Here is a 17,566-nt window from a genome sequence, read left to right on the forward strand (position 1 = left end):
CTGTAGTGCATCCTCTTTAATTGTGAGCAGAGAGGTTTTTAGAATGCTAAGAAGCGGGATGGTGACGTTAATTATGGCGTCTGTCATGATCTCTGCAGGCAGAGATCATAGCAAGCCTATAGAGGGACAAGCTCTCGGAAGATGGAACTATACTGACCATGAACTAAGCCTGCCGCGCAACTAGAAATAGCCAGGTAGCATTTCCTATTTATCGCTAGATGCCCAGCTCTGGCCTAAGACCTAAATAGCTAGCAGAGGGAAATATAAGACCTGGCTCACCTCTAGAGAAATATTCCAAAGAAGACAGTAGCCCCCCACATATAATGACGGTGAGTTCAGATGAAACAACAAACGCAGCAGGAAAATAGTCTTAGCAAATTTGAGGTCCGCTTACTAGATAGCAGAAGACAGATAGTATACTTTCATGGTCAGCAGAAAAATACTAACAAAACACCATCCAGAGATTACCTTAAACTCTGGCATTAACTCATAACGCCAGAGTAGCAATCCCTGATCGACGAGAGCTTTCCAGACACAGTAACAAAACTTCAGCTGCGAACTGGAACAAATAGGCAAAACAAAACATGGACACAAGTCCAACTTATCAGTAGTTGTCTAGAAGCAGGAACAAGCACTGAGAGGCATCAGATAACATTGTTGACCGGCAAGAAACCACCAGAGAAATGAGCTTAAATAGCGACACCCACTACTGATGGAATCAGGTGAAACAGGAAAGAGGATGACAAATCCAATTCCACAAGCGGCCACCGGGGGAGCCCAGAATCCAAATTCACAACAGTACCCCCCCCTCAAGGAGGGGGCACCGAACCCTCACCAGATCCACCAGGGCGACCAGGATGAGCCCTATGGAAGGCACGAACAAGATCAGAAGCATGAACATCAGATGCATTGACCCAAGAATTATCCTCCTGGCCGTAACCCTTCCAGTTGACCAGATACTGGAGTTTCCGTCTGGAAACACGAGAGTCCAAAATTTTCTCCACAACGTACTCCAACTCACCCTCAACCAACACCGGAGCAGGAGGCTCAACAGAAGGTACAACAGGTACCTCATACCTGCGCAATAACGACCGATGAAAAACGTTATGAATGGAAAAGGACGCAGGGAGGTCCAAACGGAAAGAAACAGGATTAAGAATCTCCAATATTCTATAAGGGCCGATGAACCGAGGTTTAAACTTAGGAGAAGAGACCCTCATAGGGACAAAACGAGAAGACAACCACACTAAATCTCCAACACAAAGCCGAGAACCAACACGACGATGACGGTTGGCAAAACGCTGAGTCTTCTCCTGGGACAACTTCAAATTGTCCATAACCTGCCCCCAGATGTGATGCAATCTCTCCACCACCGCATCCACTCCAGGACAATCCGAGGATTCCACCTGACCGGAGGAAAATCGAGGGTGAAACCCCAAATTACAGAAAAACGGGGACACCAAGGTGGAAGAACTGGCCCGATTATTGAGGGCGAACTCTGCCAATGGCAAAAAAGCAACCCAATCATCCTGGTCAGCAGAGACAAAACACCTCAGATATGTCTCAAGGGTCTGATTAGTCCGCTCGGTCTGGCCATTAGTCTGAGGGTGAAAAGCAGATGAAAAAGACAAATCTATGCCCATCCTAGCACAGAATGCCCGCCAAAATCTAGACACAAATTGGGTACCTCTGTCAGAAACAATATTCTCAGGAATACCGTGCAATCGGACAACATTCTGAAAAAACAGAGGAACCAACTCAGAAGAAGAAGGCAACTTGGGCAGAGGAACCAAATGGACCATTTTAGAAAAACGGTCACAGACCACCCAGATGACAGACATCTTCTGGGAAACAGGCAGATCTGAAATAAAATCCATCGAGATGTGTGTCCAAGGCCTCTTAGGAATAGGCAAGGGCAACAGCAGTCCGCTAGCCCGAGAACTACAAGACTTGGCCCGAGCACAAACGTCACATGACTGCACAAAGACTCGCACATCTCGTGACAGAGAAGGCCACCAGAAGGATCTTGCCACCAAATCCCTGGTACCAAAAATTCCGGGATGACCTGCCAATGCAGAAGAATGTACCTCAGAGATGACTCTGCTGGTCCAATCATCCGGAACAAACAGTCTATCAGGCGGACAACGATCCGGTCTATCCGCCTGAAACTCTTGCAAGGACCGCCGCAGATCAGGAGAAACGGCCGACAAAATTACTCCCTCCCTAAGGATACCTGTGGGTTCAGAATTACCAGGAGAGTCCGGGTCAAAACTCCTAGAAAGGGCATCTGCCTTAACATTCTTAGAACCCGGTAGGTATGACACCACAAAATTAAAGCGAGAAAAAAATAAAGACCAGCGCGCCTGTCTAGGATTCAGGCGTCTGGCAGTCTCAAGATAAATCAAATTTTTGTGGTCAGTCAATACCACCACCTGATGCCTAGCCCCCTCGAGCCAATGGCGCCACTCCTCAAACGCCCACTTCATGGCCAAAAGCTCCCGATTCCCAACATCATAATTCCGCTCTGCGGGCGAAAATTTGCGAGAAAAGAAGGCACAAGGCCTAATGACGGAGCAGTCGGAACCTTTCTGCGACAACACTGCCCCAGCTCCGATCTCCGAAGCGTCAACCTCAACCTGAAAAGGCAGATTCACATCAGGCTGACGCAACACAGGGGCAGAGGCAAAACGGCGCTTAAGCTCCTGAAAGGCCTCTACAGCATGAGGGGACCAATTAGCAACATCAGCGCCTTGTCTGGTCAAATCAGTCAGTGGTTTAACGACATCCGAAAAACCAGCAATAAATCGGCGGTAAAAGTTGGCAAAGCCCAAAAATCTCTGAAGACCCTTAAGAGAGGAGGGCTGAGTCCAGTCACAAATAGCTTGCACCTTGACGGGATCCATCTCAATGGAAGAGGGAGAAAAAATATACCCCAAAAAGGAAATTTTCTGGACCCCAAAAACGCACTTAGACCCCTTCACACATAAAGAATTAGACCGCAGAACCTGAAAAACTCTCCTGACCTGCTGGACATGAGAGTCCCAGTCATCAGAAAAAATCAGAATATCATCCAGATATATTATCATAAATTTATCCAGAAAATCGCGGAAAATATCATGCATAAAAGACTGGAAAACTGAAGGGGCATTAGAAAGACCAAAAGGCATGACCAAATACTCAAAGTGGCCCTCGGGCGTATTAAATGCGGTCTTCCACTCATCCCCCTGCCTGATCCGCACCAAATTATACGCCCCACGAAGATCAATTTTAGAGAACCACTTAGCACCCTCTATACGAGCAAACAAATCAGTAAGCAATGGCAATGGGTATTGATACTTAACAGTGATCTTATTCAGAAGCCGATAATCAATACATGGTCTCAAAGAGCCGTCTTTTTTTGAGACAAAGAAAAACCCAGCTCCCAAGGGAGAAGAAGATGGACGAATAAGTCCCTTTTCCAAAGACTCCTTTATATATTCCCGCATAGCAGCATGTTCCGGCACAGACAAATTAAACAAACGACCCTTTGGATATTTACAACCCGGTATCAAATCTATGGCACAATCGCACTCACGGTGCGGAGGTAACGACCCAAGCTTGGGTTCGTCAAAGACGTCTTGATAATCAGAGAGGAACTCAGGGACTTCAGAGGGAATGGACGACGAAATAGAAACCAAAGGTACGTCCCCATGAATACCCTTACATCCCCAGCTCAACACAGACATAGCTCTCCAGTCCAAGACTGGGTTGTGAGACTGCAACCATGGCAATCCCAGTACCAAATCGTCATGTAAATTATACAGCACCAGGAAACGAATAATCTCCTGGTGATCCGGATTGATACGCATGGTTACTTGTGTCCAGTATTGTGGTTTATTATTAGCCAATGGGGTGGAGTCAATCCCCTTCAGAGGAATAAGAGTCTCCAAAGGCTCTAAATCAAAACCACAACGATTGGCAAAGGACCAATCCATAAGACTCAGAGCGGCGCCAGAGTCAACATAGGCGTCCGTGGCAATGGATGACAAAGAGCAAATCAGGGTTACAGACAAAATAAACTTAGACTGAATAGTGCCAATGGAAACAGACTTATCAAGCTTCTTTGTACGCCTAGAGCATGCCGATATTACATGAGTAGAATCCCCACAATAGAAACACAATCCATTCTTCCGTCTAAAATTCTGTCGCTCGCTCCTGGACAGAATTCTATCACACTGCATACTTTCTGGCGTCTTTTCCATAGACACCGCCAGATGGTGCATCGGTTTGCGCTCCCGCAGACGCCTATCAATCTGAATAGCCATTGTCATGGACTCATTCAGACCTGCAGGCAAAGGGAACCCCACCATAACATCCTTAACGGCATCAGAGAGACCTTCTCTGAAAGTTGCCGCCAAGGCACACTCATTCCACTGAGTAAGCACAGACCATTTACGGAATTTTTGGCAGAAAACTTCAGCTTCGTCTTGCCCCTGAGATAGTGCCATCAAAGTTTTTTCTGCCTGAAGTTCCAAATGAGGTTCCTCATAAAGCAAGCCCAAGGCCAGAAAAAACGCATCCACATCGCGTAACGCAGGATCCCCTGCTGGCAATGAGAAGGCCCAATCTTGAGGGTCACCCCTGAGCAAGGAAATCACAATCCTAACCTGCTGAGCAGGGTCTCCAGCTGAACGAGACTTCAGGGACAAATAAAGCTTACAATTATTTCGGAAATTCTGGAAGCTATCTCTATTCCCTGTGAAGAACTCCGGCAAAGGAATTCTCGGCTCAGATACCGGAGCATGTACCACAAAATCTTGTAAATTTTGTACTTTCGTGATGAGATTATTCAAACCCGCAGTTACACTCTGGAGATCCATTATTGTCAGGTGCACACAGAGCATACAGAGATTAGGAGGAGAGAGAGAAAAAAGACTGCAGCAAGGCAGACTGGAGGAAAAAAAAAAAAAAAAAAAATTCCAGCAGACTTCTTATAACTCTCCTTTCTCAACCTGGGTCTTTAACACTTTATTGGCCGGTCAAACTGTCATGATCTCTGCAGGCAGAGATCATAGCAAGCCTATAGAGGGACAAGCTCTCGGAAGATGGAACTATACTGACCATGAACTAAGCCTGCCGCGCAACTAGAAATAGCCAGGTAGCATTTCCTATTTATCGCTAGATGCCCAGCTCTGGCCTAAGACCTAAATAGCTAGCAGAGGGAAATATAAGACCTGGCTCACCTCTAGAGAAATATTCCAAAGAAGACAGTAGCCCCCCACATATAATGACGGTGAGTTCAGATGAAACAACAAACGCAGCAGGAAAATAGTCTTAGCAAATTTGAGGTCCGCTTACTAGATAGCAGAAGACAGATAGTATACTTTCATGGTCAGCAGAAAAATACTAACAAAACACCATCCAGAGATTACCTTAAACTCTGGCATTAACTCATAACGCCAGAGTAGCAATCCCTGATCGACGAGAGCTTTCCAGACACAGTAACAAAACTTCAGCTGCGAACTGGAACAAATAGGCAAAACAAAACATGGACACAAGTCCAACTTATCAGTAGTTGTCTAGAAGCAGGAACAAGCACTGAGAGGCATCAGATAACATTGTTGACCGGCAAGAAACCACCAGAGAAATGAGCTTAAATAGCGACACCCACTACTGATGGAATCAGGTGAAACAGGAAAGAGGATGACAAATCCAATTCCACAAGCGGCCACCGGGGGAGCCCAGAATCCAAATTCACAACAGGCGTCATTGCCGCTCACCATCTTGGTGCAGTCCTCAAAGTTTTGGAGGATGGTACATATGTCTGACATCCATGTCCACTCCTGAGGTCTTATGTGTGGAGTCTGAACTGAATATCGACGGCCTTGTTGATGTTGGTAGTCAACAACTGCCCTCTTCTGCTCACAAATCTTTTCCAACATATGCAGCGTAGAGTTCCATAGCGTGCAGACATCACACACTAGTCAGTGAGCCAGAAGCTGCAAACACTGCTGAAGCGCGGCAAGGGCGGCTGAAGCTGTAGCTGACTTTCTAAAATGGGCAGATGGCATACTTTCTCTAGAAGATCCGGCAGCTCCGGGTAGCTTTTCAGAAAATGTTGAACCACGAGTTTAAGCACACGGGCCAGGCAAGGTACGTGTGTGAGCTCACCTTGCCTCAGAGCCTCGACCAGGTTCCAGCCATTGTCACATATGACCATGCCTGGCTGTAGGTTCAGCGGTGTTTTCCAAATATCTGACTGCTCTTTCAGCGCTGTCCACAACTCTTCTGCATTGTGCCGTTTGTCACCTATGCAGATTAGCTTCAGCACAGCCTGTTGCCGCTTGGTCGAGGCAGTGCTGCAGTGCTTCCAGCTTCTGACTGATGTGTTGATTTCAGAGATGGAGGCTGAAGAGGAGGATAAAGAGGAGGAGGTGCAGGAGCTGTAGACTGTGGGAGCAACCCTGATTGATGTAGGGCCCACTATCCTCGGCATGGGGAGGATGGGTTCCATCCCAAGGTCTGACTGGGTCCCGGCTTCCACTATGTTAACCAAGGGTGCCGTCAGTGAGATGCACCATCCCTGCCCACAAGCACTTGTCCACGTGTCCGTGGTTAGGTGGACTTAAATGTTGGTGTAATGCCGTGGAATAGTGGCGACTGGGGACCGAGTACCTTGGGATGGCCGCAGCCATCAGGTTGCAGAAAGTCCCCGTCTCAACAAGCCTAAAAGGCAACAGTTTGAGTGCAAGCAGAAGAGAAATGTTAGAATTTAGTGCTGTGGCCTGTGGGCCGTTGGCTAGTTATTTCCGCTTGCGCTCCAATGACTGGGGTATAGACAACTGAAGGCTGTGCTGGGACTAGGACGTGGACGGGCTTGATGATGGTGCTTCTTGACTGTCGGCAACAACAGGTGCAGCGCTAGAGGCATCTTCACATGCATGGTGGATTGGAGATTGGCTTCTATGTAAAACAGTGGAAGTAGCAGTTGTGTTACCTGCAGACAGTGTTCCTGGAGCCTGCAGTTTGGCCCACAAAGTCGGGTGCTTTGCTGCCATGTGCCTGATCATGCTGGTGGTGGTCAGGCTGGTAGTTCTGCTAGTTGCTGCAAATGGCTTGTTTGGGGTTATCAGCAGAGTCTATAAAAAATAACCAGACTCGGGAACATCTAACAGTTGGAATGGCAACTTCCCCTGTTACGGGGAATGGATGCACACCTTCTTTCTGCCTGTTGGGGTGATATGCCTCCTTCCCCATGTGTGCTGCTGTCCTCGCTCTGCATGTTCCCCTGCCAGGTTGGGTCAGTCACTATGTCATCCACCACCTCGTCTTCCACATCCGCACCTGCTCCTCCTCCTGAATTTCTGGTCTCATCATCGTCCACCTCTTGTGACACTTTCCCACCATCGCCTTTGTGTGACCGTGGCTGGTCAAAGTTTTGGGCATCGCTACATGCGATCTCATCTGACCCCACTTCAAGTTGACCAGCCGAGAGTACGGAATCTAGAAAGGGAAAAATGAACAGCTCTTCGGAGTGTCCAAGTGTGGGATCAGTTGTCTCAGGGCGCTCAGCATGGTGGGAGGAAGGATCAGGGTGAGGAATATCCTGGCCACACTCACAGCGACTCAGACTTGACCGTGTTGAAGACATGGCGGTGGTAGTGGCTAAATGACTGGAAGCATTATCCGCTATCCAACTAACAACTGTTTCACACTGCTCTGGCTTCAATAGTGGTGTGCTGCGATCCCTAGAAACTGGGACAGGAAGTTCGAGCGAGAAGATGTGGGCCACTTTCAGCTTGGACATGGCCTCATCCTCTGCATGAACCATCAGCATCACATCCACCTACCCGTCCCTTGCCCCTTGCCTTGCCCATTTTAAATGGACTACTGAACTATTTCAAAAGCTCAACACAAGTGTATTTATTTGGAGCAAAATTACATCTGATCTGTATGCCTTCAAAGCTATGATTTTTCCACCACAGATACAACAGGCCTCAGCCTGACATAACAGAATGTATAATTTTTTGGGGGGGTTGGAGAATTTTTTAAATAAAAAAAAAAGAGTGGAACAAGGCTACCAGACAGAACTATGAAACTTATGCCTGCGGAGCTACGGTTTTTCCACCACAGATACACAAGGCCTCAAACTAACATACCAGACTGTATAAACATTTTTGGGGGTTTTTGGAGAATTTAAAGAAAAACAAAAGAGTGTAACAAGGCTAGCAGACATAACTATGAAACTTATGCCTGCGAAGCTACGATTTTTCCACCACAGATACACAAGGCCTCAGCCTGACATAACAGACTGTATAATTTTTTGGGGTGGTTTTGGAGAATTTAAAGAAAAACAAAAGAGTGGAACAAGGCTACCAGACAGAACTACGGAACTTATGCCTGCAAAGCTACGATTTTTCCACCACAGATACAACAGGCCTGACATAACAGACTGTATAAAAAATTTTTGGGTTTTTGGAGAATTAAAAAAAAAAAAAGAGAGTAGAACAAGGCTAGCAAACAAAACTATAAAACTTATGCCTGCGAAGCTACAATTTTTCCCACCACAGATACACAAGGCCTCAGCCTGACATAACAGAATGTATAATTTTTTGGGGTGGTTTTGGAGAATTTTTAAAATAAAAAAAAAGAGTGGAACAAGGCTACCAGACAGAACTATGAAACTTATGCCTGCGAAGCTACGATTTTTCCACCACAGATACAACAGGCCTCAGCCTGACATAACAGACTGTATAAAAAATGTTTTGGTTTTTGGAGAATTTAAAAAAAAAAAAAGAGAGTGGAACAAGTCTAGCAAACAGAGCTATGAAACTTATGCCTGCGAAGCTACAATTTTTCCACCACAGATACACAAGGCCTAGCCTGACATAACAGACTGTATAATTTTTTTGGGTGGTTTTGGAGAATTTTTAAAATAAAAAAAAGAGTGGAACAAGGCTAGCAGACAGAACTATGAAACTTATGCCTGTGAAGCTACGATTTTTCAAACACAGATACACCAGGCCTCAGCCTGACATAACAGACTGTATAAAATATATATATTTTTTGGGGGTGAATTTTTGAAAAAAAAAAAGGAGAACAAGGCTAGCACACAGAACTATGATATGTATGCCTGCGAAACTACGATTTCTCCACCACCGATACACCAGCCGTCAGCCTCAGATAACAGAGTGATCTAAATGTGGCCTTGATTTTTTTGGGCACAGCTAAATTGTGTCAACAAGTTGGCTATGACACAAAGAAAAAAAAAAGATTTTTTTGTGCACTCACATCTGTTGTCTGGGACAGAAAAAAAAGGTAGATTTGTACGTTCTTAGATTTCAATAACCTGGCTGTAGGAGGCAGCGCGAACAAGCAAATAAATATTTAAATAAGGGGGCTATGGATTGCTTTAGAATGAAAGGAGCAGGTATCAGGTGGAGAAAATGAAAAAGCTACAGAAAACTGCAGCTAGATATATATTAAATAAGCAGCAGCAGCAGACAGTAATGGAGCTTTTGGAGGTATGCAGTGAGAGCTATATACTCACATACAGTGCCTGCCGGCCTTGCACTGATGTGGATATGCGCATATAGACTCCCCTGCCTACCTAACGCTGCAATCACGGGACCCCCGAATTAGCTCTAAACAGGACTGTTGGTTACTCAGGAGTTGTGGACTGAACAGTTGCAGACCTACACTAACTATTAAAAGCACGATTCTAACCCTATCTCATCAGCAGCTCTCCCTACACTCGCTAAGGCTACTTTCACACTTCAGTTTTGATAAAGACGTTGCAATGCGTCGTTCTGTGCAAATAACGCATCCTGCAAAGTTGCCCGCAGGATGCGTTTTTTGCACATAGACTTGTATTACTGACGCATCACTCATTACCTGTAGTAATGGCACCTGTTTGTTGTGAATTCTGCTCTTGGGCTCCCTCCGGTGGTTGTTGGTGGTAGTGCAGTTGTCTTGGGGTTGTAATCCGGGCAGGTGTTTCTGCTGATTGCAGCTCTATTAGGTATTTAGGTGTGCAGGATCCATGAGTCCATGCCAGTTGTCCATTGTACTTGCAGGGATTGCTTCTCTCTCTGGCTCCTCATGCCCTGCTGCCAATTCATCTAAGATAAGTGTCTGGTTTTTTGTCTCTGTGCACACATACAGTGTGCTTTGCAATTCAGTGCAATTTATTGTGTTTTTGTCCAGCTTAGACTTTGTTTGGATTTTTCAGTCATGCTGGATTCTCAGGAGATGCAGATATACTTTCTATGTCTTTAGTTAGATGTAGTTTATTTGTTTTATCTGCTGTGGATATTTTTAGGATTTTAATACTGACCGCTTAGAATTCTGTCCTATCCTTTTCTGTTTAGCTAGAAGTGCCTCTTTTGCTAAATCCTGTTTTTCTGCCTGCGTGTGTTTTTCCTCTTATACTCACAGTCAATATTTGTGGGGGGCTGCCTATCCTCTGGGGTTCTGCTCTGAGGCAAGATAGAATTCCCATTTCCATCTATAGGGGTATTTAGTCCTCCGGCTGTGTCGAGGTGTCTAGGACGTGTTAGGTACATCCCACGGCTATTTCTAGTTGCTTTCTCAGTACAGGTACCACCTACTCCTGAGAAAGTCTCTCATGCGGCTCGAAGGTCACCGGATCATAACACTGTTTGAACTTGTTATCAGTGTAAAAGACACCTGTACACAACCTCAAACAGTCACACTCGAAACTCCACTATGGTGAAGACCAAAGAGCTGTCGAAGGATACCAGAAACAAAATTGTAGCCCTGCACCAAGCTGGGAAGACTGAAACTACAATAGGCTAGCAGCTTGGTGTGTGTGATGAAATCAACTGTAGGAGCAATAATAAGAAAATGGAAGATATACAAGACTACAGATAATCTCACCTCGATCTGGGGCTCCACGCAAGATCTCACCCCATGGGGTCAAAATGATCACAAGAACGGTGAGCAAAAATCCCAGAACCACATGGGGTACCTAATGAATGAGCTGCATAGAACTGGGACCACCGTAACAAAGGCTACGATCAGTAACACACTACGCCGCCAGGGACTCAGATCCTGCAGTGCCAGACGTGTCTTCCGGCTTAAGCCAGTACATGTCCGGGCCCATCTGAAGTTTGCTAGAGAGCATTTGGATTATCCAGAAGAGTATTGGGAGAATGTCATATGGTCTGATGAAACCAAAGTAAAACTGTTAGGTAGAAAGAAAACTCATCGTGTTTGGAGGAGACAGAATGCTGAGTTGCATCCAAAAAACACCATACCTACTGTGAAGCATGGATATGGCAAAATCATGCTTTGGGGCTGTTTCTCTGCAAAGAGACCAGGAAGACTGATCCGTGTACATGAAAGAATGAATGGGTCCATGTATCGTGAGATTTTGAGTGAAAACCTCCTTCCATCAGAAAGGACATTGAAGATGAAACCTGGAAGGGTCTTTCAGCATGATAATGATCCCAAGCACACACCACCAGGGCAACAAAGGAGTGGCTTCATAAGAAGCATATGAAGGTCCTGGAGTGGCCTAGCCTGTCTCCAGATCTAAACCCCATAGAAAACCTTTGGAGGGAGTTGAAAGTCCGTGTTGCCCAGCGAAAGTCCCAAAACATCACTGCTCTAGAGGAGATCTGCATGGAGGAATGGGCCAACTTACCACCAACAGTGTGTGACCAAATACTTATTTTCCACCATAATTTGAAAAATAAATCTTGCCAAATAAGACAAGGTGATTTTCTGGATTTGTTTTCTCAATTTTGACTCTCATAGTTGTGTTCTATCTATGATGTCAATTACAGGCTTCTGTCATCATTTAAGTGGGAGAACTTGCACAATTGGTGGCTGACTAAATACTTTTTCCCCACTATATCAATTCTATCTACTCTATTCTAACTTGTCACTCTGTGATTATACTGTATGCAGCAGATGATTTGCCGGCTTTTCTTGTATCTATTTATGCAATATAAATACATACAGTATATGTGTGTGTCACTGATATATATATATATAGATCTATTCTATTTGTATATATCTATTCTGTCTATTCTATTCTAACCTGTCAGTGTGATTTTACTGTACACCGCACATGAATTGCCGGGTTTTCAAAGGACACAAGTGTGTAAACATCGGACAGCACTCACATGGTCCATGTGGTGTCAGATTTTTTTCTCGCACCCATAGACTTGCATCAGAGTTGGATTATGGGTAGCCAGGGCCCCGGGCTGTTCAGACACTGTGGGCCCCCCGGTCATGTGACAGGGTCATCATATACCTGAACCAGATTATTCCAGAAAAATAGTTGCTGTGTGAAACTATAACCTGTCAAACATCCATTGATCTAGTCAATTTACCCTTCAGTATATAGTATACAGTGTATAGTGTCAGTGTATAGGTAACACTGACTCACCAGTGACGTCTCTAGGTGAAGTCCTTCATCTTTCATCCAGCACAGACCGCCAGCACTTCATCCAGCCAGGACTCGTCTCTGCAGGAAATAACACAGTTATCTCGAGCTCCGCTTGCAGAACACATTACTTAATTTTTCCCAACTTCTACATTACACCACATGAAGAAAAAGAGGCGACATAGTGTCACTCTACACAGTAACAGGACCGCCCCCCCATTTAAAACAGTGTCCTCAAAATATAAAATAAATACATCACTGCAGTAATAATATCCCTTAATTAGCCCCTATGGTAACAATAATATCCCCCATCCTGGCCCCGTGTATCTCATTCCTGGCTTCAGCCATATGTTCTCCCATCCTGCCCTCATGAGTATCCATCCTGCCCCATCAGTCTCCATCGTATCCATCCTGCCCCATGATCCTGCACGATCGGTCTCCAATCCTGCCCCATGTCTTTCATTCTGCCCCCAGTGTGTCCAGCATCTCTGCCCCCAGTGTCCAGCATCTCTGCCCCCAGTGTCCAGCATCTCTTCCCACAATGTGTCCAGCATCTCTGCCCCAATGTGTCCAGCATCTCTGCCCCAATGTGTCCAGCATCCTGCCCCGTGTGTCCAGCATCCTGCCCCCAATGTGTCCAGCATCCTGCCCCCAGTGTGTCCAGCATCGTGCCCCCAGTGTGTCCAGAATATTGCCCCCAGTGTGCCCAGCAATCTGCCCCAGTGTGTCCAGCATATTGCCCCCAGTGTGTCCAGCATTCTGCCGCAGTGTCTCCAATATTGCCCCCAGCGTGTCCAGCAATCTGCCCCAGTGTGTCCAGCATATTACCCCCAGTGTGTCCAGCAATCTGCCCCAGTGTCTGACTCCAGCATATTGCCCCCAGTGTGTCCAGCAATCTGTCCCAGTGTCTCCAGCATTGCCCCAGTGTGTCCAGAAATCTGCCCCAGTGTGTCCAGCATTGCCCCCAGTGTGTCCAGCAATCTGCCCCAGTGTCTCCAGCATTGTCCCAGTGCGTCCAGCATCTTGCCCCCAGTGTGTCCAGAAATCTGCCCCAGTGTGTCCAGCATGTTGCCCCCAGTGTCTCCAGCTTATTGCCCCCAGTGTGTCCAGCATTCTGCCCCAGTGTGTCCAGCATATTGCCCCCAGTGTGTCCAACAATCTGCCGAAGTGTGTCCAGCATATTGCCCCCAAAATGTCCAGCATGTTGTCCCCAGTGTGTCCAGCATGTTGCCCCCAGTGTGTCCAGTATGTTGCCCCGAGTGTGTCCAGCAATCTGCCCCAGTGTGTCCAGAATATTGTCCCCAGTGTGCCCAGCAATCTGCCCCAGTGTGTCCAGCATATTGCCCCCAGTGTGTCCAGCATTCTGCCGCAGTGTCTCCAATATTGCCCCCAGCGTGTCCAGCAATCTGCCCCAGTGTGTCCAGCATATTACCCCCAGTGTGTCCAGCAATCTGCCCCAGTGTCTGACTCCAGCATATTGCCCCCAGTGTGTCCAGCAATCTGTCCCAGTGTCTCCAGCATTGCCCCAGTGTGTCCAGCAATCTTCCCCAGTGTGTCCAGCATTGCCCCCAGTGTGTCCAGCAATCTGCCCCAGTGTCTCCAGCATTGTCCCAGTGTGTCCAGCATTGCCCCCAGTGTGTACAGCATATTACCCCCAGACAGTGTCCAGCATTCTGGCCCGGGCCCCCCGGATTGCCGTTCGCAAAAAAACCACCAAAAAAACGAGTTCTCCTCACCTGCGCACCAGTGGCGAAGCTCCCTCCAGCAGCGTGCACTCGCAGGCAACTGACAATGACGTCAGATGCCGGTGACGTGTGCGCTGCGCCTGCGGCTGACTTCAGCTGCCAGCCTCCAATTGGCTGGCGGCTGTTGTTAACTATTGGTGTGCGGGTGCGCGCCCGCACGTCAATAGATGAAACTGCCGCAGCGCTGGTAGGGGCCCGGTGAGCAGATGAGACGGGGCCCGATGCGGGCCCCCTCTCTGCCCACCGGGCCCATACGCCAGTCAGGGCAGTAATGCCCTGATGGTGGCGGGCAATCTGAGCGGTAGCCCAGGGCCCCCCCACACCTCTGGGCCCTGGGCTACTGCCCAGATTGACCCTATTATAATCCGCCCGACTTGCATTGGCAAGACTCGGCCGATATATGGGTAAAATCACAGCATGCTGCGATTTTACTCGCACGTAGAATACGCCCGAGAAAAAATACAGTGATGTGAGCTGCCCATAGATTAACACTGGTCCGAGTGCTATGCGATGTTTTCACTCGTCCATATTGTACGCTAGTGTGACCCCAGCCTTAAAATCATAATTCTCCCCCAATATACACCCCACTTTAAAGTAGGTTTATTCATCACATTTTGAAACTTTCTGCTGTTTGCATGTAACCAGCTGATGACAAGTAATATAACAAGTATCAGGAACCCTCGGAGAAAACATCATGCTTTCTATGAGGAGATGAAGCTCAGTCATCATTAGGTCGGTCTTCCAACAGTCCACCAAGGCTTGGATGAAGAAGTCCTGAAAGATTCTGGAGTGGCCTTCACAGTCTCCTCGCATGACACCCATGGAAACTCTATTGGAATGCGTAGAAGGTGGCTGCAGCAAACCCAAGTATATTAATGACCAGGAAGCCATTGCGAATGAGGAACGCGACCAAACTGGTGAATAACGTCTGCAGCAGGTCATAACAGCCAGAGGGGCTCTACTGACTACTAAAAACGCTGGTCATAAATGGCTAAGTAATCCTGAGACTGCAGAAGTCAGTAAAAGTGGCATTTTAGTTGAATTTGGAGAAATGGCTTTAATAATAGCAATAAACCAACTTTACAATGGAGAATGAACAATGTTGATTGCAACTGTACAGTACGTCATGACACAAGCACGCTCTTTTGTATTTTAGGTGGCCTGGGATCGATGGAGATTTTTGCGGCAATCACTATCACTCTCATCATGGCCTTGGTTCTCTTGGTGCTCTTCATCTTGGGTTTGTGCTTACATCAGCATAGCAGAGATAAATGGCAGGAAGAGTTGTACAGGTAATGAGGATGTCAGCCGGAGAGATATAGAGGCAGTGGATGGGAGTAGGCTCAGACAAGTCACAGGGGTGGGTTGAAGTTCTTGGACCTTTACATGTGCTATGTGTCATGTAGAGGTGTACACTCTAGCGTGAACCACAATATGGTTATTCTCGGGGTTGGGTAGCAGTCTCCACTCTGCTTTTAACATACAATTATAATGTTCTTCCTCTATAGTGTGGATAATACGTCTTCTGGACAGCATTCTGTGAACAGGAGCCACTGCATTGATGCCAGCATGTCCAGCAAGGAGCCATCTCATATCCTTTACAGTGTGTGGCAGAGCCAGCCTCAATGCCCCACCGTAGAGGTGACCACCATCAGCAGTCATCAAGGCCAGGCCATCCTGCTGGCACCTATTGACAGACAGGAGAGCCATGCCACCATGGAGGTGTCCACTGTCAGCAGCACTATTGGAAGTGAGGAGGAGTATGAAGAGAGTAGCGTATCACACTCACCAATCTACTCTGTACACTCAGGTTACCTGGTGTAATCCTCTGACACACGGATAATGGTAAAATGTATGTTTTTTTTACCTTGTAGCTAATACACAAATCACAGATATGACAAAAATAATGTTTCGCGGCTGTACGGTCTAGATTTGTGAAATTTATAGAAAACTCAGGGTAGTGAACTTTTAATGGCTGAAGTTTCTCCAGTTCAGTGAGTAAAAAAAATATAAAATCATCAATATAAAATCAAAATCAAATCTGAAGCGAGACAAGTAATATTCAGGATTTATGAGGTTCCCAAAGATAAACGTTCCATCAAACGTTGGATCTAATTTGTATGTCAATTTGATATTTTGTTTGAGCACCATTTACCCCATGACTCTACCTTCTCATTTCCACAATTTTATAATGGGGTTGAGATCGGATTAAAGGTTTGGGTCTTCAACTTGTGCCAAATATTACACACAGTAGAGATTGGACAACCTCACCTTCAGGCGCACTTAAGTTAGTCTTGCAATCTGTGCCATCCATTTAATTCATAGTTCTTTCATTACAGCCATGTTTCTTTCATTTGGCCCAGTAGAACAGCTCTCTAGGTTCTTAAAGCATCTATGCTCTGAGTATTCCTATTCCAGTACCCCTCAGCCTAAGCATTTCTCTCCTTTTACCCCAACGTTGAGCATTTCCATCGTTGTTCTACCTGCCCTGAGTATTCCTTTCCCTGTAACCCACACACTAGGTGTTGCCATCCTGATTGTCTCCAGACTGGACATTCCATTCCTGGTTGCCTCTGCACTGGCTGTTTCATTCCTGGTTGTCTCTGCACTGGTCGTTTCATTCTTGGTTATCTCTGCTCTTGCCGTTTCATTGGTGGTTGTCTCTGCACTGGCCGTTTCACTCCTGGTTGTCTCCGCGCAGGCCGTTCCATTCCTGGTTGTCTCCGAACTGGGCATTCCATTCCTGGTTGGCTCTGCACTGGGCATTCCCATCCTGGTTGTCTCTGCATTGCCCATTCCCATCCTCCTGGTCCTCTCCGTGCTGACCATTCCCATCCTTCTTATTCTCTCCGTGCTGACCATTCCCATCCTCCTTGTTCTCTCTGCTCTGGCTGTTCCCATTGTCGTTTCTTCTCCATTGTGTTTCCATCATCCATTCTTCTCTCTGATCTGTAAATTGTCCATTATTAATTATAGTAATTGAATTTTACATGTTGGAAGCTTCACAAATCAAGAATTTGTAGATAAATATTATAGTAAGTTCACAAATTGTTTTGTGTCATATTTGTAAAAAGATTGTTCTTGTGTTCTTGTTATTATGATACCTTTTTAATGGCTAACAAAAATAAAATAAATTATGTTACAAAGCAGCTTTTGGGACTTCTTACAGGTCTCTTCCTCAGGCATAGTATGACATAGTTTTTGAAGAAACACAAATATATGCACAAAAGAAAAAAAATAGAGGCATGGCATAATAAATGGACATTTAAATAAACAAACCTAGCTCAGAGACTGAATCCTTAATTGGATTAAATTAGTGGTGTGAAAGTTTTATAGTCCCAACTAGCTATTGAACCCGTTCTACGCCCGGGTGGCGAGCATTTATATTGGAATATGGTCTCCATCCTGGTATGTGCTGCTCCTATCC

The 17,566-nt window shown here is 46.2% G+C and overlaps 1 protein-coding gene across 2 annotated transcripts in view; it reads left to right on the plus strand.

Annotated features, from left to right (window-relative positions):
• LOC143768130 (immunoglobulin superfamily member 11-like) overlaps window positions 1–17,282 on the plus strand; it is a 190,775-nt gene extending 173,493 nt beyond the window's left edge. For both annotated transcript variants that reach the window (XM_077256819.1, XM_077256827.1), the window contains exons 6-7: window positions 15,296–15,431; window positions 15,648–17,282. In XM_077256819.1, the coding sequence (XP_077112934.1) occupies window positions 15,296–15,431; window positions 15,648–15,963 (452 nt within the window). In that variant the 3' untranslated portion in view covers window positions 15,964–17,282. The remainder of the gene's footprint in view (window positions 1–15,295; window positions 15,432–15,647) is intronic.
• The last annotated feature ends 284 nt before the right edge of the window (window positions 17,283–17,566 follow it).

Source organism: Ranitomeya variabilis, chromosome 1, assembly GCF_051348905.1.
Source record: "Ranitomeya variabilis isolate aRanVar5 chromosome 1, aRanVar5.hap1, whole genome shotgun sequence".
NCBI lineage: Eukaryota > Metazoa > Chordata > Amphibia > Anura > Dendrobatidae > Ranitomeya > Ranitomeya variabilis.